We start from the raw sequence: 22413 nt of genomic DNA on the forward strand, positions 1-22413 counted from the left end.
TGCTACGTCGCCATTGTCCCAGAGCCAAGTAAGATAGTACAAACAGCAGAGGGCGCTGTTTTTCATTCTTATTTGGTTCTGGGTTCCCAGATTGGGGATGGCCAAATAGAGACATTTTATTAACCGTTTACCGTTAGGCCTTACCGATTAATTAATCGATAACCGTTAAGAAAAAACAATTTGTTATATATATATATATATATATATATTTTTTTTTTTTTTCTAGTGCCAAAATACATTTGATTTCAAAGGGCCAAGGTCTACACAGTTTGTTTTGTGTCTCCTGCAGAGTTTCTAGTGTCTCTATCTCTCTCTGGAAGAGGTTGCACATGAACTCTGCAGCCGCACTGAGGCGCTCCAACACAAACAATACCAATACAAAGACGAAGAATAAGAAGAATAAAGTGGAAGTTACGTGTGGTTGCAGGTGTAGACTTAGTGTAGACTTAGTTCCAAAAATGTTTTAATTTTTTCATAAATTTTTTAACGAATAATCGTTAGTCGTTGGTATTAATCGGTGGCCGATTTCTTAACGGTTATCGGTTGGCCATCCCTACTCTGTATGACGTAATCACTCACGCTCACAACGGTTGTGAGCTTGTAGATCGGCTATTTTCAGCATGCAACTAAGTGTAAAATCTGCCGTTACGACGCCATCGAGGCACCGCCAAAATACATTTTAGTCGACTAAATCAACTGTAGATTTATTCGACTATAATCTTATTTTTAGTCGACTGAAACTAGACAAAAACTAAAACAGTTTAGATGACTAAAATATGACTAAAACTAAATGGAATTGTATTCAAAAGACTATGACTAAAACTAAATAAACACTGCTTCAAAAGCAATATCAGCATCACTGAAAGTGAAGCTCCACCCCTCAATGAATTCCAGAGAAAATAAATGAAGGTTGAAGCGTGGCTATGACTGCTCAGACAGATGCTAGGTTTGATGTTTACCTGCTATCCTAGTTTCTTTGAAGCACTACATTGTTTTCTTTGAACTCTACTTTATGTGACTATTTACCCTGTCGTTTGTTGACTGATTTCACACGTGTACGTCGCTCTGGATAAGAGCGTCTGCTAAAGGCCTACATTGTAGGCATTTAAGAGCATGTAGAGCTCACTAAAAAAACTAAACAAAACAACAACTCTCAAACCTCATGACTGGGACTCTACAATAAGCTTTCAGGTGTGCTTGCATTACATAAGAGCTCTTAACCTTCCATATAGACTCTAGAAAGGCATATTAATAACAGCTGAGAAAACATGTGCATTAGTTGAGAGCGTTTTAGTGTGCCTCTATTTTAAAGTGACAACCCACCTGACTGGGTCATTCTCATGCATAATTTTAACTATAAAATGTAATTTAGCAATATAACGAATATAATAGTGTTCTCCACCATGCACGAGGAGTCATTTCAACATACGTAGGAATTCATGACTTTTGTGTTTTACTGCATTTTCTGCTGAAATGTGAACATTGATATTTTCAGACTTTACAGTGATGAGATTTTTGAAAGACTTAATATTCAAAAGGTGTTACATTGTCAGTGTTTTACAATTCAAGTCTATTTTAAACTTTTTCTGTGAGAACGACCCTCGTATTACTAAGAGGCAATGGATGCAGTTGATGCATTCATGTGAATGTTTACATCACGTAAAGCCTGCAGGGTGTACTACACCAACATCACCACTATACAGCGCACACACACACACACACACACACACACACACACACACACACACACACACACACACACACACACACACACACACACACACACACACACACACACACACACACACACACACACACACACACACACACACACACACACACACACACACACACACACACACACACACACACACACACACACACACCTGTAAATCCCCAGGTCCTTGTCCCCCTGTGAGTTAGTGTGTGTCTGAGAGATATAAATAAAATGCAGCAAAGTAGAACACTCTCCTCTTCTCTCTCTCTCTCTCTCTGAGTTATCTTCTTCCTTCCCCTGTACGGCCGTGTTCTATTTCAGCACAATCAGCAGCTCCTCCTGGCTGCTTCCAGCGGGACAGTGGTGTCCTCCTTCTCACAGCCAAACATCACCTCCTCCTCCCAGAGACAACCTGCCTAACGCCTCACTCTGCTTCAGCACTTGAAGCAGAGTGAGGCGTTTTACTTAAGTAAAAGTATCAATAATTATATATAGAAATACTCTATTACAAGTAAAAGTCAGGAATTCAAAATGCACTTGAGTAAAAATACAAAAGTATTGGCATAAAAATGTACTTTAAGTACCAAAAGTAAAAAGTACTCATTATGCAAATTTTCAAATGTATAAAAATCTTTTGAAAAAAAAATAGCAGATCTACAAGCTCACAATGTGTCGCATTGCGACGCATTGTGAGCTTGTACATCTGCTATTTTCAAATGGCCGAAATGTATATAGGGCTGAAGTGGTTAATGCATGTTTTGTAATAATAATCAAAATCTGCTAGTAACTAGTAACTCTTGCGTTCAAATAATTGTAGTGGAGTAAAAGTACAATATTTGGATCCGAGATGAAGTGGAGTAGAAGTAAACGTATTGGAAATTGGAAATACTCAAGTAAAATACAGGGCTTAGGTACAGTACTTGAGTAAATGTACTTAGTTACTTTCCACCACTAGCTAGTAGCCTATTATTGTGCCACACACACACACACACACACACACCGTGCTGTTCAGCTCCCTCTGCATACTCGGCTAACATCGATGCATTAGCCTGATTTATAATTCCATCGGACGCCGCAGTCGTGCGCTAAAAATAACCGATCTACAAGCTCAAAACTAGTTGCATCGCGACGTGTTGCGAGCATGTAGATCGGATATATTCGGCATGACAGGTTATGTGTTTCTTCACACGCGCCTAAATCCCCTAATCCTCATTTACAGCACAAAGGAAAAACAACAACAACAGAGATGTCGTATTTTTGGTTTGTTTCTGCACCCGCGCCGCGGTTATGAATGAAACCCTGAGAAAAGCTTTTTACTAATGATGACCCTTTGGTGTTATTGTGTTGTTTGAGACCTGTGACCAGTGACCACTGACCCAGCATGTGTGCATAACACTCAGCTGATGGAGAAACGTGCATAAACAATCACTATGACAACAACAATGGTGGCTACTAGCTAGGATGAATGGGAGCGCTACTCTCTCTCTAGACCTTTGGTTCTCAACCTGTGGGTCGGGACGGGGGGGGGGGGGTCCCCCAAGTGACAATTTAAGGAATTTTAAGAAAAACAATTACCACTTTAAAAAATAATTACCACTTTACTATAAAACTGGTCAAACATTGGCCAAATTGTCAAAATAATATAAGAAGAAAGAGGCAAAACATTTGAAAATAGCCGATCTACAAGCTCACAACGTCTCGCGTTGTGAGCTTGTAGATCGGCTATTTTCACAATATTTATCTGGGGGGTCCCCAGTTCAAATATGATTATTTTGGGAGGTCGCGGCCTGAAAAGGTTGAGAACCACTGCTCTAGACCAGAAGTCTTCCAGAATCTCAAACTCACAAGAATATCATTTTTGGAGGAGTTCACTTCTTTTCTGATTCACTTATTACAGATTATGATTTAGTGGCTCTAAGACATTTTCATGTAACTGACTCCAAAAATGATATACATTAGGCCGCGGACCCCTCATTTGAAAAGAGTGTTTGCCAGGGACCCCATGAGAAGATGTTTGTTGTCGTTAGATTAGATGTAGTATATCATACAGTAGGTATAGGGAGATAACAGTGGAGAGAGTGAAACCTATGATCTGAATAGTCATTCTTATACATGTTCTCTCTTTAGCCTTTTGCTGGGGACCCTTGGAACCCAGTTCAACCCACTCAAGGTGGTCCCTGGTGGTCCCCAGATCCCAACTTTGAGAAGCACTGGTACACATGGTCCTGCACAAATCCCTGATCTCATGCATGCAGACAGACAGGGCAGCAGACAGACAGACAGACAGGGCAGCAGACAGACAGACAGGTTAACAGTCATGAACTCACATGTGTTCTGGGGAGAGACAGGGGGTCTGTCCGGGTTCCATGGACTCGTTGGCTCCCATCCTCAACTAGTTCTGCCCCCCTCTCCCTCCCTACCTCCCTCCTTCCTTCCCTCCTCCTCCTCCTCCACATCCACCTGCCACCCCCCCCCCCCCCTCCTCTCCCCTACAAACTCCTTCTCCTCTTCCCCGTGGTCCTCCGAGCCGGATAGAGAGAGCGCGACAGAACGAGCTCCGTGGTTTGGCGCGAGTCAGTGAGCGGACCGGCGGTGCTGCAGTGCGGTGGAGGAGAGAGAGAGTCTTTATGTCATCAGGAGCGAAGGAGAAGAGGATGATTTGGTGTCCTCCTGCATATCCCCCCCGATCTCTGTGGTTACGGCCGCGCGCCGCTCTGTTCCCTCATGTAACGGCGGTAAGACAGAACGACGCGCAAAACCAAAACAACACCGAAAAACTAAAACATGAAAAAAAAGCCAGGAGGAATCGCTCTCAGACAGAAAAGCATTAAGTAATCCAAAACAGATCGAATGATAATCCCTGTTCTCTTTCTATCTTGCGTGTGTGTGTGAGTAGGATTCCTTCTGTTTGGTCGCTGATGCCGATGAGCCGTGTTGCTGCTCCGTCTGCCTCCTCCCCCCACACTCTCTCCTCCGCTCTCCTCTCTTGTCCCTCCCCCCTCCTCCCCCAAACACCCGCCTCCAGCGCCTTTAAAAAGACAAGCAGCTTTTTTCTCGCGTCTGACTGCAACCATGCGACTATCTATGCAGGGGGTGCTGGACAACAACATACCCCCCAATACACACTGATTGACAGCCCTCCCCCTCACCACACACACACACACACACACACACGCACACACACACTCCTAAACCCTGAGCGTAAACCATACCTCTCTCTCTCCTGTCAGGAAGCCCTTCTTTCAGTTAGCAGCCCACTGAGCTGCATATTGAACATGTCAGTGTGTGTGTGTGTGTGTGTGTGTGTGTGTGTGTGTGTGTGTGTGTGTGTGTGTGTGTGTGTGTGTGTGTGTGTGTGTGCGCCTCCTTTTCACACAATGGAAGCTTCCAGCCAGCAGCGTGGGCCAACCAGAGTGCTGCATGAGGTAAACAATAGACCCTGAGAAAGTGTGCATGTGTGTGCAATGTGCATGTGTGTGCAATTCAACCCCCTGACCCATTAAGCCTGAGTTATACGTGGTTGTGCACCGAAGATAGCTGATCTACAAGCTCAGAACGCGTGTTGTTGTGAGCTGGTAGATCTTTTAGGTGTGCAACAAAGTATAAATCAGGCTTTATGTTCTAAGCCCCACAACCACCGGCTCGGTGCCAATGAAACAGACTTAAAGCTGCAATACCCAAGTTTCAAGTCCTGCCCAGGGATTCGAACCAGAGTCCAAACTTCTACCACATTGCCAACAGGGAATCCCTGCTTGGGCTAGGAGAGATATTGCACTTATGAGCTTTAGACGGTACTACTTGCCAACCAGCAGGTGTCCTACCCGACACCAGGGTGTAAAAGCTTCCATGGAAGAGTAAGGAGACCTCCTCCAACTACTGCAGGTGTACTAGTTATATTGTAATATAGAGATTGGTTAAAATAATGTTTTATTTGTTAAAATAAGTTTCGAATTGCAGCTTTAACTCCGTTTCACATGATCAAATAATTGGTTAAATCTTTCCAGTCCTGCAAGCTCCAAGTCGAAAGACAAAACAACAAAAAACTGATAAAACATTGAAAAATTCCTACACTGGGTTTTGGACGCGTCTACAACTTACGAAATAGGCAAACAGTGAACGGCATAACTGCAGTTTAATTTATCCACAGCGACTTTATTACCTACAGTACCTACGTGTCTCCCTTTTAAAAAATGAAAAAGACACAAGGTCATAGCTAATGCATTATATTGGCCTCTCTCACAGTCATTTCTAAATGAATGCTGCCTCTGCTCTCTCTCTCAGGGGAGAGCGAGCTCCAATCGGTGATCTAATTTACTGGCACTCGCGCCAAACCTCCGAATACATCAAAGACAGGAAGAAGAGGCTTAATCACTGTCTGTCTGCCTCTGTAATGTTTGCCAATCCCTTGCATTTTACGAGATGCGTTTTAGGCTGTGTGTGAAAAGAGGCAGAACAGAGTGTTGCGTTTAGATGGCCGTAGGACAGAAATACTGCAACGGAGGCTGGAACAGGTTCAACCAAATCCCATTGATCGCGTATAAAGCAGCGAGTGGGGAAACCAGATCGAGATGGGATGGGGCGTCTGAAATATGAGTCACATAAATCCATTGTACACTCCTGGGAAAGTGAGGGAATGAGGGCTCTCTGCACAATAGCAGCCTTAGCCCTAGCGGTGCTTGTCACCTCACTAACTTGCTGTGGGGCATACACACCGTAAAACTCCCCGTGTTCATTTACAAATGCCCACATCATGGGTCCATTTAGTTCATTTTGTACCCTCTCGGAGTTGTGAATACGAATAGATCAGTGCCGACTAAAACTATGATGAAAAATGTTGACTACGTTTTTTCACTGACGAAAACGTAATAAAAACTAAGCTATGACTAAAACTAAGACTAAATATATTGATATATTTCGTCAACAAATAAAAACTAGACTAAAATGTTAGTGAGGGATCTAGTGGAGAAGAGATCCAGTAGAACTAAAAGACAAGTCATTTTATGCTCGTTTGCACTCGGGTGTTGCACTCTGAAATAGCAGATCTACAAGCTCACAATGCGTCGATTGCGCTGCGACGCGTTGTGGGCTTGTAGATCGGCTATTTTCAGCATGCAACCAAGTGTAAAATCAGGCGTTACGACACCATCAAGGCACACCGCCAACATACATTTTAGTCAACTAAATCAACTGTAGATTTAGTCGACTATAATCTTATGATATTTAGTCGACTAAAACTAGACTAACAGTAAAACATTTCAGATGACTAATGCTGTCAAAATCAACACTGGAATAGATAAATTAACACGGAGGATTTTACTGTGTAGTGAAAAAAATGCAGATCTGTAAACTTGAAGTCCATAAACATGTGTTCACTGACGCAACTGCAGTCCCAGATGAGCCTCCAGAACAGTCAATGTTTCATAGCCCTGGGGGGGTTGCACTGGCTGCCCACTCCACCAATCACAACAAGAGACCCTCACTGGGGCAAAAATATTGATTTACACTGCAAAACGGTTCCTTGTAACAGTCAAACATAGTGTATGTGCTACTCAGCAAAGTGGAGCATATGTTCAGCATATACAATGTTATGTCCTCTTCTTTCCTCCTAATTAACAAAAGCTACAATGATTCACATTAACCCATTAAGAACGGGAACGCATCCGTGTGATTTTTTGATTTATTTGGCTATTAAAAAATAGCAGATCATAGCTATGAGCTTGTAGATCTGCTATTTTTGAAAAATCGTGAAAATGTGTGCAAATCTTTGAATATATATATATGTTTTAAAGTGAAAAAATTTTACTCCGATCTGTGCTTCTGGGGGTCCCTGGAACAACATATTTTGAGGTGGGGGTCCACGGCCAAATATGTATCATTTTGGGGGTCCTTGACATGGAAAAGTTGGAGCACGACTGATATAGCAACATACTGTTAGGATTTAGATTTTTTTTAAAGATATGTACAGTATTTGGCCGCGGACCCCCCATCTCAAAATGTTTTGTTTCAGAAACCCCCCCAAAAGTGCTTTAAAAATATATATATTCAAAGATTTGCACACATTTTCACGATTTTTCAAAAATAGCAGATCTACAAGCTCATAGGGCGGCACTCGGTGCCGCGCTATGAGCTTGTATATCTTCTATTTTTTAATAGCCAAAGAAATGTTAAAATGACACAGATGCGTTCCCGGTCTTATTGGGTTAAATGAATGGCAAACTCCCTCTCTGTCGTCCTGGCAGTACTAGAGGAAAGACTATGGCTCTGCCACATCAGCTGGAGAGATGAAAAATTCAAGCAACTTGGGCAACCGGATGATATAACCATGGCAGGTTTGTCTGAAAGATTCATAACCCTCCTCTGGAGGAAATCTAGGTCGCTGCCATGGTCCATGCACGTGGAGCCTGCAAAGAATATCTGAATGCATTAGCCTATAGTTTTATAGTTTTAACAAGACAGGCTTGGCCAAGCACAGTTTATGGTTTTCTGGGACACCAGACATCTTTCGAGGGCTAACCATATGTTGCAACAGCTAAATATGTTATTAAATGGAGTATATGTTTCAGGGAAGTTAGGTTTAAGAGTATTGGTGGTGGTTTTAAAACATTTGTCATGATGTTCAGATTGAATGCCCAATTTCTGTCAAAACAAGTCAATGCAAACATAAAATGTGCATGGTTATGTTACACTGTTTTGGAATCAAGAAATAGGGGTTTCACATACAACAAAGCTGCTATGCACTGGAGAAGAAGATTTAAAAAAGTGCTTTGGAGAACCCAGGGTTTAGAACATTGGTTCTCAAAGTGGGGTCCAGGGACGTGCTACGAGCTTGTCGATCTGCTATTTTTATTTATAATCGTGAACATTTTTGCAAACCTTTGAATATATATATTTCAAAGCGAACATTTGTAACTCAAATCTTTGCTTCTGGGGGGTCCCTGGAACAACATATTTTGAGGTGGGGTTCCGCAGCCAAATAGATATCATTTTGGGGGTCCTTGACACGAAAGGGTTTGAGAACCACTGGTTTAGAAAACCATGACATGATGCTAGTAGGTGATTGTATTCTACACACAGGTCTGTTGCTAGGCAGGGAAAGAGGGCTGCGTGCACAGAGAAGCAGCTTCAGTACAACAACCCATAAACACTCACTGTTCAGTGTTTACACAGTGTTTACACAGCAACATCCTGTTGGTTTGACTCTCAGTGTCACAATGGACCAAAACACTTTTGCTGTGTTGAACAGTGCTTCTCAAAGTGGGGTCTGGGGACCGACAGGGGGGTTTTAGGGGGTCCCCAGGTTTCAGGGGGTCCCCAGCAAATTGAGAAACAGTTTCATTTCACCATTATTTAACCGACTAGAACAGGGGTCTTCAACAGGGGGTCCGGGACCCCTAGGGGGTCCTCAGAGCTACTACAGGGGGTCCGCCAAATCTTTGTGTGATAGGATTTAGTTTTTTTACATTAACCACTTGAACCCTAGAATTCCTTTTCTGAGGGGAACATTAGCCGAAAATATGAGAGCTTGTATATCGGCTATTTTTGGCTAAAGTTATTTTTTTGGCTATAGGTGTAGAGGAAAAAAGAGCAGACTAAAACAAAACTTTAATATGAAACACAATTTCATACAATACAGAGTAGGGGGTCCCTGCTTCATCTCTCTCTCTCAGCTAGGAGGTAAGAACATTTCTTAAAGTGGTAAATGGTACCCGATGCCTCCCTGCTAGGCATTCAGTGTCAAGGGTTGGGTTGGGGGTTAAATCCCTGTGACCCACGGCTACTGACCCCAGAAGAAAATATGCACTAAAATATTTAGTCTTTTAGTATCTTACAAGGCAGTGAATTGTGTCCTGTCCAAAACTATCGTGTTTTTTACACAACTATAAAGACATAAATATATATTTTTGGAGCGTTTTCCCAAACAAATAACAAACAAACAGATTAATAAATAAATAAAATAATGTTTTCAGGACTGGCATGCATGGCATTATGTCTTCATTTTCATCAAACACACAAAATAAACGAAAAGAGAATTGTGATACAAAAAATAAATAACCCATGTTAAACCCTACTATTTTCACAGAATGTTCTTCCAAAGGGTAACCAAACACTCGCCCCCATTTTTTTTCACAGACCACCGGTTCTTGTATTTGTTTTACTGAGGATAAGGTTAGAAATAAGTTTAGGGTTAGCCATAGTTTGACTGAAGTTAAGTTTAGGAATAAGGTTAGGTTTAGGCATAGTTTACTGAGGTTACGTTTAGGAATACCAGGTGAATACCGCCGGATTTGCCCTGGGGTGACTGTGTTTTGGGGCGAGCGTCTTGGTATTCCTCCCCAGAATAGGGATACTAGGGTTCAAGTAGTTAAAAAGGAATTATTCTTCAATTAAAGGCCACACCTGTTGGTCCTGTCTAGGTGACCTGTGTCACTCTGGGAGTCTAGGGTGACACAAGGTCATCACCTACTGTAGACCCTGACCCAGAATTCACATCTACCATCCTTCCCCTCTGGACTAATAACCGTCTTTACCAACGTCTACCTACATAGACAAGTAATGTATCATTTAAAAATAACATTTAACACAGTCTTTCTCCATTTTAGAACTGATATATAAATACAACACCAGGAGTGATGATCTCTCTTCACAGTATGTTTACACACACACACACACACACACACACACACACACACACACACACACACACACACACACACACACACACACACACACACACACACACACACACACACACACACACACACACACACACACACACACACACACACACACACACACACACACACACACACACACACACACACACACACACACACACCCTCTGCTGGTTGGAAATGGTATTTCACAAAGAGGCTGAAATAATGAAAAGTGTCTGAGTCATTCTCTTGTATGACTTTTTTGGGGGTCTTTTAGTGTAATATAAATTTGGCCATTTATAGTTATCAAATTAGAAAGCATCTGGTAAAAATAAAGTAATGAACACCAGTTTAAATGCACTCAACAACATCAGTGTTGTGAATGAACATGACTGTGTTCTAGAGTGGAACACAGTTTTAATGGCAGTAAATCTGTTCAAATGGTCAAAAAGAAGACTGAGTTAATTGTGGATAAGTGCTCCACTGCATGTGCTATGAGGCAATATTATACACATTAGGATTCAGCTCCCGAAACCACCACGTCCATCAATAAATCTGATTTCCTGGGTGGCTGTATTTGGCAATTTAAAAAGTAATTAAAAAAAATCCACATGAGCAAGGAGGGTTGCTGAGGCAACATGGACCAATAAATGCTGTGGATTTCTGTGGATAACGAAGGCCTTATTAATGAATTCTCCATACAGTATCTGTGGCTCTGGACAAAGAAAGAGAATCATGTCGCTGCCACGTGGGAACAACATGGGAACAACATGGCTACAACATGGCTACAACATGGCTACAACATGGCTATAACATGGCTACAATGTGGATCTTAGACTTCATGTGATCTGCCTGTGATGTCAGTCATCCAGTGGTGGGAAAAGTACACATTTTGTTTACTTAAGTAAAAGTATTACTAGTACTACTAGTACTGTTACAAGTAAAAGTCCGGAATTCAAAATGTACTTGAGTAAAAGTACAAAAGTATTGGCATCAAAATGTGCTTAAAGTACCAAAAGTAAAAGTACTCATTATAGTTACGTTTTTAAATTGTACAAAAAACATTTGAAAATAGCAGATCTACAAGCTCACAATGCGTCACATTGCGACACATTGTGAGCTTGTAGATAGAAATGTATTGTAGATAGAGTAGATAGATGTATTGTATGTATGTTTTGTAATAATAATCAAAATCTACTAAGTAACTAAAGTTTTCAAATAATTGTAGTGGAGTAAAAGTACAATATTTTCCTCTGAGATGTAGTGGTAAATGTACTTAGTTACTTTACACCACTAGTCATCCATGACATTAGTCGTCTATGACATATCTAAAGGTTTCAACCTGATTGGAGCCCCGTTGGCGTCCATTACTAAATGAAAGTTAAAGTCAATACTTTTCAAAAAACAATGACAGCCGATCTACAAGGTCACAACACGTCACATGGCGACACGTTGTGAGCTTGTAGATCGGCTAACAGTTTCGAAAGCATAAAATAGGGCTTACTGTAAGTGGTTAATAAAGTATGTAAGACCCTCCTTTTTTTTAGATTGTTTTATGCAAATGTTTTTATTCTGTACTGAGGCACTTTGAGGTTTGTTCAAATGTTAAGTGCAATACAAATCAAATGTATTATTATGATGTAATGTAGTGGTATTCATTTCATAATGATTTAAGTTAGAATGCTTTGAGGTTTATATACCAGTAAGCTCTGTGTATAGTTCAACAAAACAAGTCATAACAAGCCCTCCTTCAGGGTTGCTTCATCATCTCTGGCCCGACTTGAGATGAAGATTTAAAGCTGTCATCTACGCCTGGCCCGGGTTCAGAGGATAAGACCAGAGCTACTCTTCATCAAGCAGCTAAAGCTGCTACTGTCAACACAAGCTAAATGCAGTGGTGGAAAGTAACTAAGTACATTTACTCAAGTACTGTACTTAATTACAATGTTGAGGTATTTTTACTTTAATGGAGTGTTTCCAATTTTCAATACTTTTTCTTCTACTCCACTACATCTCAGAGGCAAATATTGTACTTATACTCTACTACAATTATTTGAAAACTTACTAGTTACTTTGCAGATACAAATCATTATACTATAAAACATACATAATGTGATTATGATTATTATTGTTTAGATTATTATTGTTTAGTTTAGTTTGTCAGTGGGAGGGGGGGGGGACTAGGGAATGGGAGAATTGCTGTGTGCTGTAGGGCCTGTATCTGCTGTACTGAGCTTGTAGATCTGCTATTTTCAAACATTTTAGTACTTTTACTTTTGGTACTTTAAGTATATTTTGATGCCAATACTTTTGTACTTTTACTCAAGTAAGATTTTGAACACAGGCCTTTTAATTGTAACAGAATATTTGTATATTGTGGTAATATCAGAGTACTTCTTCCACCACTGGTCAAATCTAACGTCCTGGATGGAACAGTTAGAACTAAGAGTGGAAAACAGGAAAATAACATGACTTAGAATAGATCAGACAATCATTAGATTGTTTTTAACTGCAAGCAAACAACCAGCTAAACTTAACACTGAAGAAAGAAGTGAACTCATGAACAAAGTAAAAAAAGAAGGAAAAAGGTGGACAGAAGAAGAGAAAAACACTTCTATTCCACAAACCCTCCGTCCAGAATGACACAATCCACAGTTTTATACATTTTAACCACTTTGAACCTGGCATTTCTATTTAGGGCCAAGTCATTATAGGCGGAAATTACCGAAAATGTGGAAAAAGCCAGATCATTTCACAAAACCTCAAAAACAGTGAAAATAGCCGATCTATAATCTCACAACGTGTCATATCTGAAAATAGGGCTTAAGTTATTAACTCTTTGACTGCGGACGACGCGATAACGCGTCAAGTGCTACTTTGTCCAGTTGGCCGTCGACGCGTTCGACGCGCTGGACGCGCGTTCATTGTTTAATCTCTGATTGCGCTATGCTGCTTAATATTCAATGTTATTCTCGAGTTCCACTTACTTCACGGACATCTGCATCCGGTTTCATGACCTGGATTCCGTTTCCGGTTTTTGATTCTTTTCCCCAGTCATTTTCGTCCAAAATAGGTAAATAAACGGTCTTTCACACGGTATGACGGACAAACGGACAGTTTCTCTTCTATAATCTATGGTCTGGGTGACGATCAGTCATCGCCGTCGTGTATCACATCGTAATTTTGGCGATCAAAACAATCTGGGACGACGTCACTTCCGTTTTCATGTTTTTCCCTGTCTAATCTATCAAGAAGGGTGAGAGAGTCCCAACGACCTGATCAAGCAGTCATGTGCTGCTCTCTAGTGGCGTATTTGTGCTGGGTCTTTACATTATGTCCCCTTAAATTATTTTCATGAGAAAAATTCAAAATATAAAAATAAAAAAACACGAAAATTGCTGGCACTGGGGGAGTACTTTATGAAAATACTCTGGCAGTCAAAGAGTTAATGCTGTTTTACAGCAACATCAGAGGTAGACCTTTATTAATCCCACAGGGGGGGAATTCTGTTTCAGCGTCACCCAGGAGATGGCTGCTCAGATATTCATGACGAGTGCTTGTGGTGGAGCAGTTAGGGGTTAAGGCAGCTCTCAACAAGGTCTTTCTCCATTTTAGAACTGATATATAACATAAAAATGCAATATATAACTATAAATATATAACTACAGCAGCAGACAGCAGCACACGTACACACACTCGGCGTTGGAAAGCGTCTGCCCCAAATTGTTGTCGGATAACGTCGTTCCGTCGGTTCGGACCTCTATCGACCCGACTCAGAGAAACCGAGCATGTTCAGCCTTTGGGCCGACTGGTAGAGCCGTGGGGTAGAGAAGAGGGGGGAGAGAGAGGGGTAAAGGTTTGGTCCGAGCTGGCTTCAAGCGACCAGGTCTATGAAAACAAGCCCAAAAGAAGCGACCATTTTCACCACTTGAGCCCCATTATATCAGCTATTTTCAAAAAGAATCTTGAAAGCCAGCCCAAATAAGCAACTACACTCCAGAAACAAGCCCAAACAAAAGCAACCAGCAACTGTGAATATTTACAAGCGACTTTACAGGGAAACAAGCTCAAAGTCGCTTATAATAAGCAGACCTTGTAACACTAACAGGCCAGCCTGCCAGTGTTAACGCATTAGCACAACTATGTGCGCATCGGCCGACAGTTTGTGCTGAACTAAATGTCAACTTTTGCTGACTGCCAGGTCTGTTGTAGTCTGTTTGGTGGAGAGTCACCCATGATTTTGGGGGGGTCCCCAGATGACAGTGAAGTGACAATTAAAGAACTTTTAAGACCTTTTTAATACCTCAAGAAAAGAAAAAGACAAAATACTGCATCAAAACTTTACTATAAAACATCGGCCAAATTGTCAAATAATATAAGAAAGTGGCCAAAGTAGTGAAAATAGCCGATCTACAAGCTCACCGTAGATCTACTATTTTCACAATATTTATCTGTGGAACGAAGTCAAACAAAATGGGGGTCCACGGTTCAAATATGATTATGTTGGGGGGTCACAGCCTGAACAGGTGGAGAACCACTGGTCTAGTGTAAAGTACAGGTGAACCACTGGTCTAGTGTAAAGTACAGGTGAACCACTGGTCTAGTGTAAAGTACAGGTGAACCACTGGTCTAGTGTAAAGTACAGGTGGAGAACCACTGGTCTAGTGTAAAGTACAGGTGAACCACTGGTCTAGTGTAAAGTACAGGTGAACCACTGGTCTAGTGTAAAGTACAGGAGAACCACTGGTCTAGTGTAAAGTACAGGTGAACCACTGGTCTAGTGTAAAGTACAGGTGAACCACTGGTCTAGTGTAAAGTACAGGTGAACCACTGGTCTAGTGTAAAGTACAGGTGAACCACTGGTCTAGTGTAAAGTACAGGTGAACCACTGGTCTAGTGTAAAGTACAGGTGAACCACTGGTCTAGTGTAAAGTACAGGTGGAGAACCACTGGTCTAGTGTAAAGTACAGGTGAACCACTGGTCTAGTGTAAAGTACAGGTGAACCACTGGTCTAGTGTAAAGTACAGGAGAACCACTGGTCTAGTGTAAAGTACAGGTGAACCACTGGTCTAGTGTAAAGTACAGGTGAACCACTGGTCTAGTGTAAAGTACAGGTGAACCACTGGTCTAGTGTAAAGTACAGGTGAACCACTGGTCTAGTGTAAAGTACAGGTGAACCACTGGTCTAGTGTAAAGTACAGGAGAACCACTGGTCTAGTGTAAAGTACAGGTGAACCACTGGTCTAGTGTAAAGTACAGGTGAACCACTGGTCTGGTGTAAAGTACAGGTGAACCACTGGTCTAGTGTAAAGTACAGGTGAACCACTGGTCTAGTGTAAAGTACAGGTGAACCACTGGTCTAGTGTAAAGTACAGGTGAACCACTGGTCTAGTGTAAAGTACAGGAGAACCACTGGTCTGGTGTAAAGTACAGGTGAACCACTGGTCTAGTGTAAAGTACAGGAGAACCACTGGTCTAGTGTAAAGTACAGGTGAACCACTGGTCTAGTGTAAAGTACAGGTGAACCACTGGTCTAGTGTAAAGTACAGGTGGAGAACCACTGGTCTAGTGTAAAGTACAGGTGGTCTAGTGTAAAGTACAGGTGCTGAGGAGACCATACCTTATGGGTGTAAAGTACAGGTGCTGAGGAGACCATACCTTATGGGGGGCAGGTAGGGAGGAGGGGCGGGCCAGGGATCCTCCTCCTGCTCCTGCTGAACAGAAGGTGGTGGAGGTGGGGAGGCTGGGGGTGGAGGAGGAGGTGGAGGAGGTGGAGGAGGGGGAGACGCAGCAGGTGGGGCAGCGAGCTTCTCTGGAGGGGTGGGAGGAGGAGTGGGGAAGTCGTTCTGGAGGAGGTGTGGAGGAAGGGCAGGAGGGAAGTGGTGTCCAGAGGGAGGAGCAGAGGCTAAGGGGTCAGAGGGGTCAGAGGGGTCACCTCTCCCTGTCTGTTCACTCAGAGAGGACCTGGAGAGGACGGAGAAAAATACACACATAAACATCAGACAGACAGACAGACAGACGTTAGGAAGGACCTGTAGAGCAGTGGTTCTCAAAGTGGGGTCCGGGGACCCCCAGGGGTCCTTGAGGGAGTTCCAGGGGGTCCCCAGCTAAATGATAGAAAGTTAGGAACCAAATGGACCTTTATGGGTCTGTAACTCAGAGTGTACAAATGGAACCAAATGGTGGAACGGGGGAACCATTTGTACACTCACAGTTAAATTAACATTGATTTTAGAAAATAAATTGGGGTCCCAGAGATAGAAATGCCATTAAATAGGGGTCTGTAGCCTAAATGCATGTCAAACTGGGGGTCCTTGAAATTAAAATGGTTGAGAATCACTGCTAGAGCCGTAAAATCTATTATGGGTGTCCTTGGCATATCTTTTCAATTTGGGGGTCCTTGACATGAAAAGGTTTGAGAACCACTGCTGTAAAAAGCATCAGAGACGGACAGACAAGACGGCCAACTCCAGTGACTCAGAATCCCTGTGAGGACATGTTCCTCTTTCCTCTGAGTCTGTACCAATGAAACATGAAGGAAAATCTGCTCCACGGCTCTTAAAGTGACACACACACACACACACACACACACACACACACACACACACACACACACACACACACACACACACACACACACACACACACACACACACACACACACACACACAGATTATGAGGCAACAATATTTTCTTAGTGAATAGTACAATATTATAATGACAATCCATACTGAAAGAAAATTCCCCGGGTCTGTCTATTTCGGCCTCTCTCTGTATTCCTACAATTCCACGACAGGCAAGCACCAACCTCATGCCCATATGGTCAGTGACTGCTGTTGCCTCTACAAAAGCATCTATTTCAAGATAAAAACACAGTAAACAAGGACACGGCCACTAATATTAGCGGCTAAAAACCAGGACATAAAAAGGGCTGTAGTTCTTTTCACATTCATGTATTGAACCCCAGTGAGTACCTCACAGTAGTAAACTTTTCAGCACAACATTCAGCAGCATTTCAGAGACACACACTGCTCAGTGTTACAGCTGCAAATGGAGAGTTAGCAACAAATACATAGAACGCTGAAAATCATGGTAGTGTCCCTTTAAGAACAACACCCTTTGGTGAATCTTTAACCACTTACTGTAAGCCCTATTTTATACTTTGTCGTATGATGGTGTTATACGAGCCAATCTACAAGCTCGGCTGTCAGCTTGTATATCTGCTGTTTTCGCTACTGAAAATTGTTGCCAGGTTTAAAGTGGTTAAAATAATAAATCCCAACTACCAAACTTCACGGTGCCTTGTCAATTAGGCTATATCACTAACTGTGCGGATGGTTGCTTTATTGTTGGGGTCCAAGCAAGACAGTGTGTCTTCCCGGATGAGTGCGAGGCCAAGAAAAAAAGGAAAAAACATAAATGTCACTTTCTCGGTCCAGAAATTCCATCTGTCAGATTGGTCAGACTGTAGCAGGGTGGGCAAGTGTATGAATAAATATCATCATTCAATGGATTGAGGCCGTTGTCAGAAAATAGATTCAGGAAAATGAAATAAAACAAACATATCACACATGATTTTCTGATCTCTTGTTTTTTTCAATATGCACACTATGTAGTTTAATTGAGGTTATCTAGGCAGTATGAGCTGGCTAGCCTGGAAATCTGAAGAATACGCAAGAGCAAATTTCATAGTTAAATGCCCATCCAGAGACATAACTCTGTGCTCTTTAGATACCTCAATGATATCATATAGTGTTCACATAAAAAAAGAAACATGAGATAGATATATTTAAAAAATAATCCTGAACCGATTAACCCATTAAAACTTATGTTGCTATATCAGTGGTGCTCAAGTGGTGATCAGTGGAGCCCCAACATTATATGTATCTGGCAACGGACCCCCATCTTGAAATATTTTGTTCCAGGGACCCCTAGAAGCAAATATTTGATTAAAACAAGTTTGCTTTAAAAATATATAGATTTGCACAAATTTTCAAGATTTATCACAGACACAGACGCTGCTTTCCAAGGTTTTAATGGATTAACGATTAACTGACAAGCGTCGCAATCATTCATAAATAGTTCTTACTGACTTCAATGCATTCCATTGAACTTCCGTCTCCAGTTTGCCTCCCAGTAGTGCGTCTATGTGGCGCATGCTATGGCGTGGAACATGTCCTCTCTTTCATTCATACCCTCCATGGTTGAGTGGACCTGCCCTTTATATATGGTGTTACAAGCCTGTCTGAGGGCCCCATGGTGGCCTGGCTCTGTCATCACTAACCACCTGGCTGGTGGAGTGTCTTTGGCCCAGGTCCAGGCTGGTCTTATCAGGGAGCTGTATAGACTCAGATCTGACCATGCAGCTGTTGTTCACTTGGGGCCTAAAGCTGCCTCCTGTTGGTTAGGGTTCTATAAATATACCCATCAGTCTGACTCTCCACTGCAATAGCAGAGCTTCACAATAGCCTTAACACATTCAATCAGGGAACGCTATAACCATAATTGTATACTTTGGCTATTCAAAAATAGCAGATATACAAGCTCATAGCGCTGCACCGAGTGCCGCGCTATGAGCTTGTATATCTGCTAATTTTTTTTTTATCGTGAAAAGTTGTGCTCATGTTTTAGTTTTTAAAGCAAACATTTGTAACTCAAATCTTTGCTTCTGTGGGGTCACTGGAACTAAATATTTTGAGATGTGGGTTGGCGGCCAAATACATATCATTTTGGGGGTCCTTGACATGAAAAACTGTTAGGATTTATAAGACATCTGTAGATGCCTTCCTGGATTGAATGGGTTAAAAGCAAACTGTACACAACAGAAAGGTCTGACACAAACCTCAGCTCAGCCCTGTTCTCCTCCTCCTCCTCCTCCTCCTCCTCCTGCAGCACTACTTACTCTCTTCTCCTCCTCCTCCTCCTCCTCCTCCTCCTCACCCAGGCTCTCTCTCCTGCAGCACTACTTACTCCCTTCTCCTCCTCACCCAGGCTCTCTCTCCTGCAGCACTACTTACTCCCTTCTCCTCCTCCTCACCCAGGCTCTCTCTCCTGCAGCACTACTTACTCCCTTCTCCTCCTCACCCAGGCTCTCTCTCCTGCAGCACTACTTACTCCTTTCTCCTCCTCCTCACCCAGGCTCTCTCTCCTGCAGCACTACTTACTCCCTTCTCCTCCTCACCCAGGCTCTCTCTCCTGCAGCACTACTTACTCCCTTCTCCTCCTCACCCAGGCTCTCTCTCCTGCAGCACTACTTACTCCCTTCTCCTCCTCCTCACCCAGGCTCTCTCTCCTGCAGCACTACTTACTCCCTTCTCCTCCTCACCCAGGCTCTCTCTCCTGCAGCACTACTTACTCCTTTCTCCTCCTCCTCACCCAGGCTCTCTCTCCTGCAGCACTACTTACTCCCTTCTCCTCCTCCTCACCCAGGCTCTCTCTCCTGCAGCACTACTTACTCCCTTCTCCTCCTCCTCACCCAGGCTCTCTCTCCTGCAGCACTACTTACTCCCTTCTCCTCCTCCTCACCCAGGCTCTCTCTCCTGCAGCACTACTTACTCCCTTCTCCTCCTCCTCACCCAGGCTCTCTCTCCTGCAGCACTACTTACTCCTTTCTCCTCCTCCTCCTCACCCAGGCTCTCTCTCCTGCAGCACTACTTACTCCTTTCTCCTCCTCCTCACCCAGGCTCTCTCTCCTGCAGCACTACTTACTCCTTTCTCCTCCTCCTCACCCAGGCTCTCTCTCCTGCAGCACTACTTACTCCTTTCTCCTCCTCCTCACCCAGGCTCTCTCTCCTGCAGCACTACTTACTCCTTTCTCCTCCTCCTCCTCACCCAGGCTCTCTCTCCTGCAGCACTACTTACTCCTTTCTCCTCCTCCTCACCCAGGCTCTCTCTCCTGCAGCACTACTTACTCCTTTCTCCTCCTCCTCCTCACCCAGGCTCTCTCTCCTGCAGCACTACTTACTCCTTTCTCCTCCTCCTCACCCAGGCTCTCTCTCCTGCAGCACTACTTACTCCTTTCTCCTCCTCCTCACCCAGGCTCTCTCTCCTGCAGCACTACTTACTCCTTTCTCCTCCTCCTCACCCAGGCTCTCTCTCCTGCAGCACTACTTACTCCTTTCTCCTCCTCCTCCTCACCCAGGCTCTCTCTCCTGCAGCACTACTTACTCCTTTGTCCAATCAATCAAGCAACTTTACAGTAAAAATAAGCCCAAAGTCGCTTATAATAAGCGAAAATGGCAACACTGCTTCCGCGCACTTGTCGAGAGAAAGAGATAGAGAGAGAGGGAGAGAGAGAGAGAGAGAGAGAGAGAGAGAGAGAGAGAGAGAGATAGATGCGCATATTTATATCACGGGCAGGGCCGCACCAAGGGTAGTGCGAACTGTGCGGCCGCACAGGGCCCCGCGCTTGGGGGAGCCCCGCAAAAAAACGAAAAATGAACAGAATCACATTTATTAAGAGTTATAAAAAGAAATAACCGCAAATAACCACCAAAAACTCGGAAATATCTGCCCCCTATCCGCCCCCATCCTCGCGCGCACGCGCGAGGATGACAACCACAACGACATATGACCGTTTTGGGGAAAAAAAATATGTTGTTTTTTTTTTTTTACAATAATAATAATCAGGCATGTTAACACATTGACCGCCGGGCCCGTAGTTCTACGGGCCGTTAAATCCAACGGTAAAGCGCCGATCCCGTAGCCTACGGGCTGTGGTGCTTTTTCCTTTTTTTCGAAAAAAAAAACTTTTTTCAATTTTCTAGTACGGCACATTTCATTGTAACACCACCGGAAACAGAATTATTTGGGATCCGGTTTTGACGATCACGCCGGCTCCCATTCTAAAGCGCACACTGAGACGCCATTTTCTTCGATTGTAGTTTTTCTCCTCGCTGATCACTGTTTAACATAAACCGTTCTAACTCAAACATGGATGCCCCGTTTGACACGTGGTTTGGACTGGTAGACGCAGGGAGCTGTCCGCGATGTTTACAAACAGTGCACAGATCAATCTTAAGGATTTTAACGAGGTCTATGGCGACGTGAAAAAAACAAAAAACAACAATAAAACGTTGGCACTGGTGAGTACATTATGAGATTAACCTCTGGCTGTCAATGTGTTAACAGCCCGAGGTGAAAAGGGTGACAACATGTTGTTTTTTTTCGGGTCAGGTGTCACACTATTGCCCCATTTGGATTCAAAACGGCTATTGTAGCTGAAAAGCTACAAGTTTGCAAAAACAGAATTATTTGTTTGCATTAGCTTTTTTCCCCCCCCCATATATTTTCATAATAAAAAAGTGCGTATCGTATCGAAATCGTATCGAAGTTGTGAGCCCAATATCGTATCGTATCGCTTCGTGAAATCGGCACACCCCTAGTACTTGCCCTTACTTCCTTCTCCTCCTCCTCCTCACCCAGGCTCTCTCTCTCCTGCAGCACTACTTACTCCCTTCCAGGTCATTTGAAATTGAAAAAGGAGCTCTCTCTATTATACCCTTATATTCCACCTTATTCTCCAGGCTGCAGGCACAACTTAATGACATTTAATGGGGGGAGTCTGACTATGCTTTTCTTAAGGGCGTAGCTAGAGCTACAAAAACCCTCTGTGATCATTTACCGCTGGGGGTGTACAAATGGACCTAAATGGACCTAAGTGTACATTTGGTTCCATTTTCTGAGTTACAAATGGTATAAATGAACACTGAGGATTTCACAGCGTTGATTTTGTACTGCATGAAATGCATACTTGATTCCATGTGAAAAAATATAAATATGTAATAATAATAAAATAAAAAAACACTGAGGATTTTACTGTATGCATAATAAACAGGGTTCAGCTCTTTACAGTGCTGCGGCTGCTACATTCACAGAACAATGACAAGGGAAATAACGTATCCTAACGTCTAACCTAAATTAAAGTTTATAAACAAAGGACAGCACAGTGCCACTTTTATATAAATGCCAGTGAGGCAGAAATGTGTTCTTATTTTGCTACAATGCTCTTCTATGACCCATATTCCTTACAGGAGACCAAA

General features: G+C 42.8%; 1 protein-coding gene across 5 annotated transcripts in view; it reads right to left on the bottom strand.

Moving 5' to 3' along the window:
* Positions 1-22413, bottom strand: part of tacc2 (transforming, acidic coiled-coil containing protein 2) — a 110350-nt gene that overhangs the window by 39708 nt on the left and 48229 nt on the right. For all 5 annotated transcript variants that reach the window (XM_080450061.1, XM_080450063.1, XM_080450062.1 and 2 more), the window contains one exon: positions 16031-16336. In XM_080450061.1, coding sequence (XP_080306187.1) covers positions 16031-16336 — 306 coding nt within the window. The remainder of the gene's footprint in view (positions 1-16030; positions 16337-22413) is intronic.

The sequence above is a fragment of the Gymnoscopelus braueri genome (genome assembly GCF_963280865.1).
Source record: "Gymnoscopelus braueri genome assembly, chromosome: 14".
Lineage (NCBI taxonomy): Eukaryota > Metazoa > Chordata > Actinopteri > Myctophiformes > Myctophidae > Gymnoscopelus > Gymnoscopelus braueri.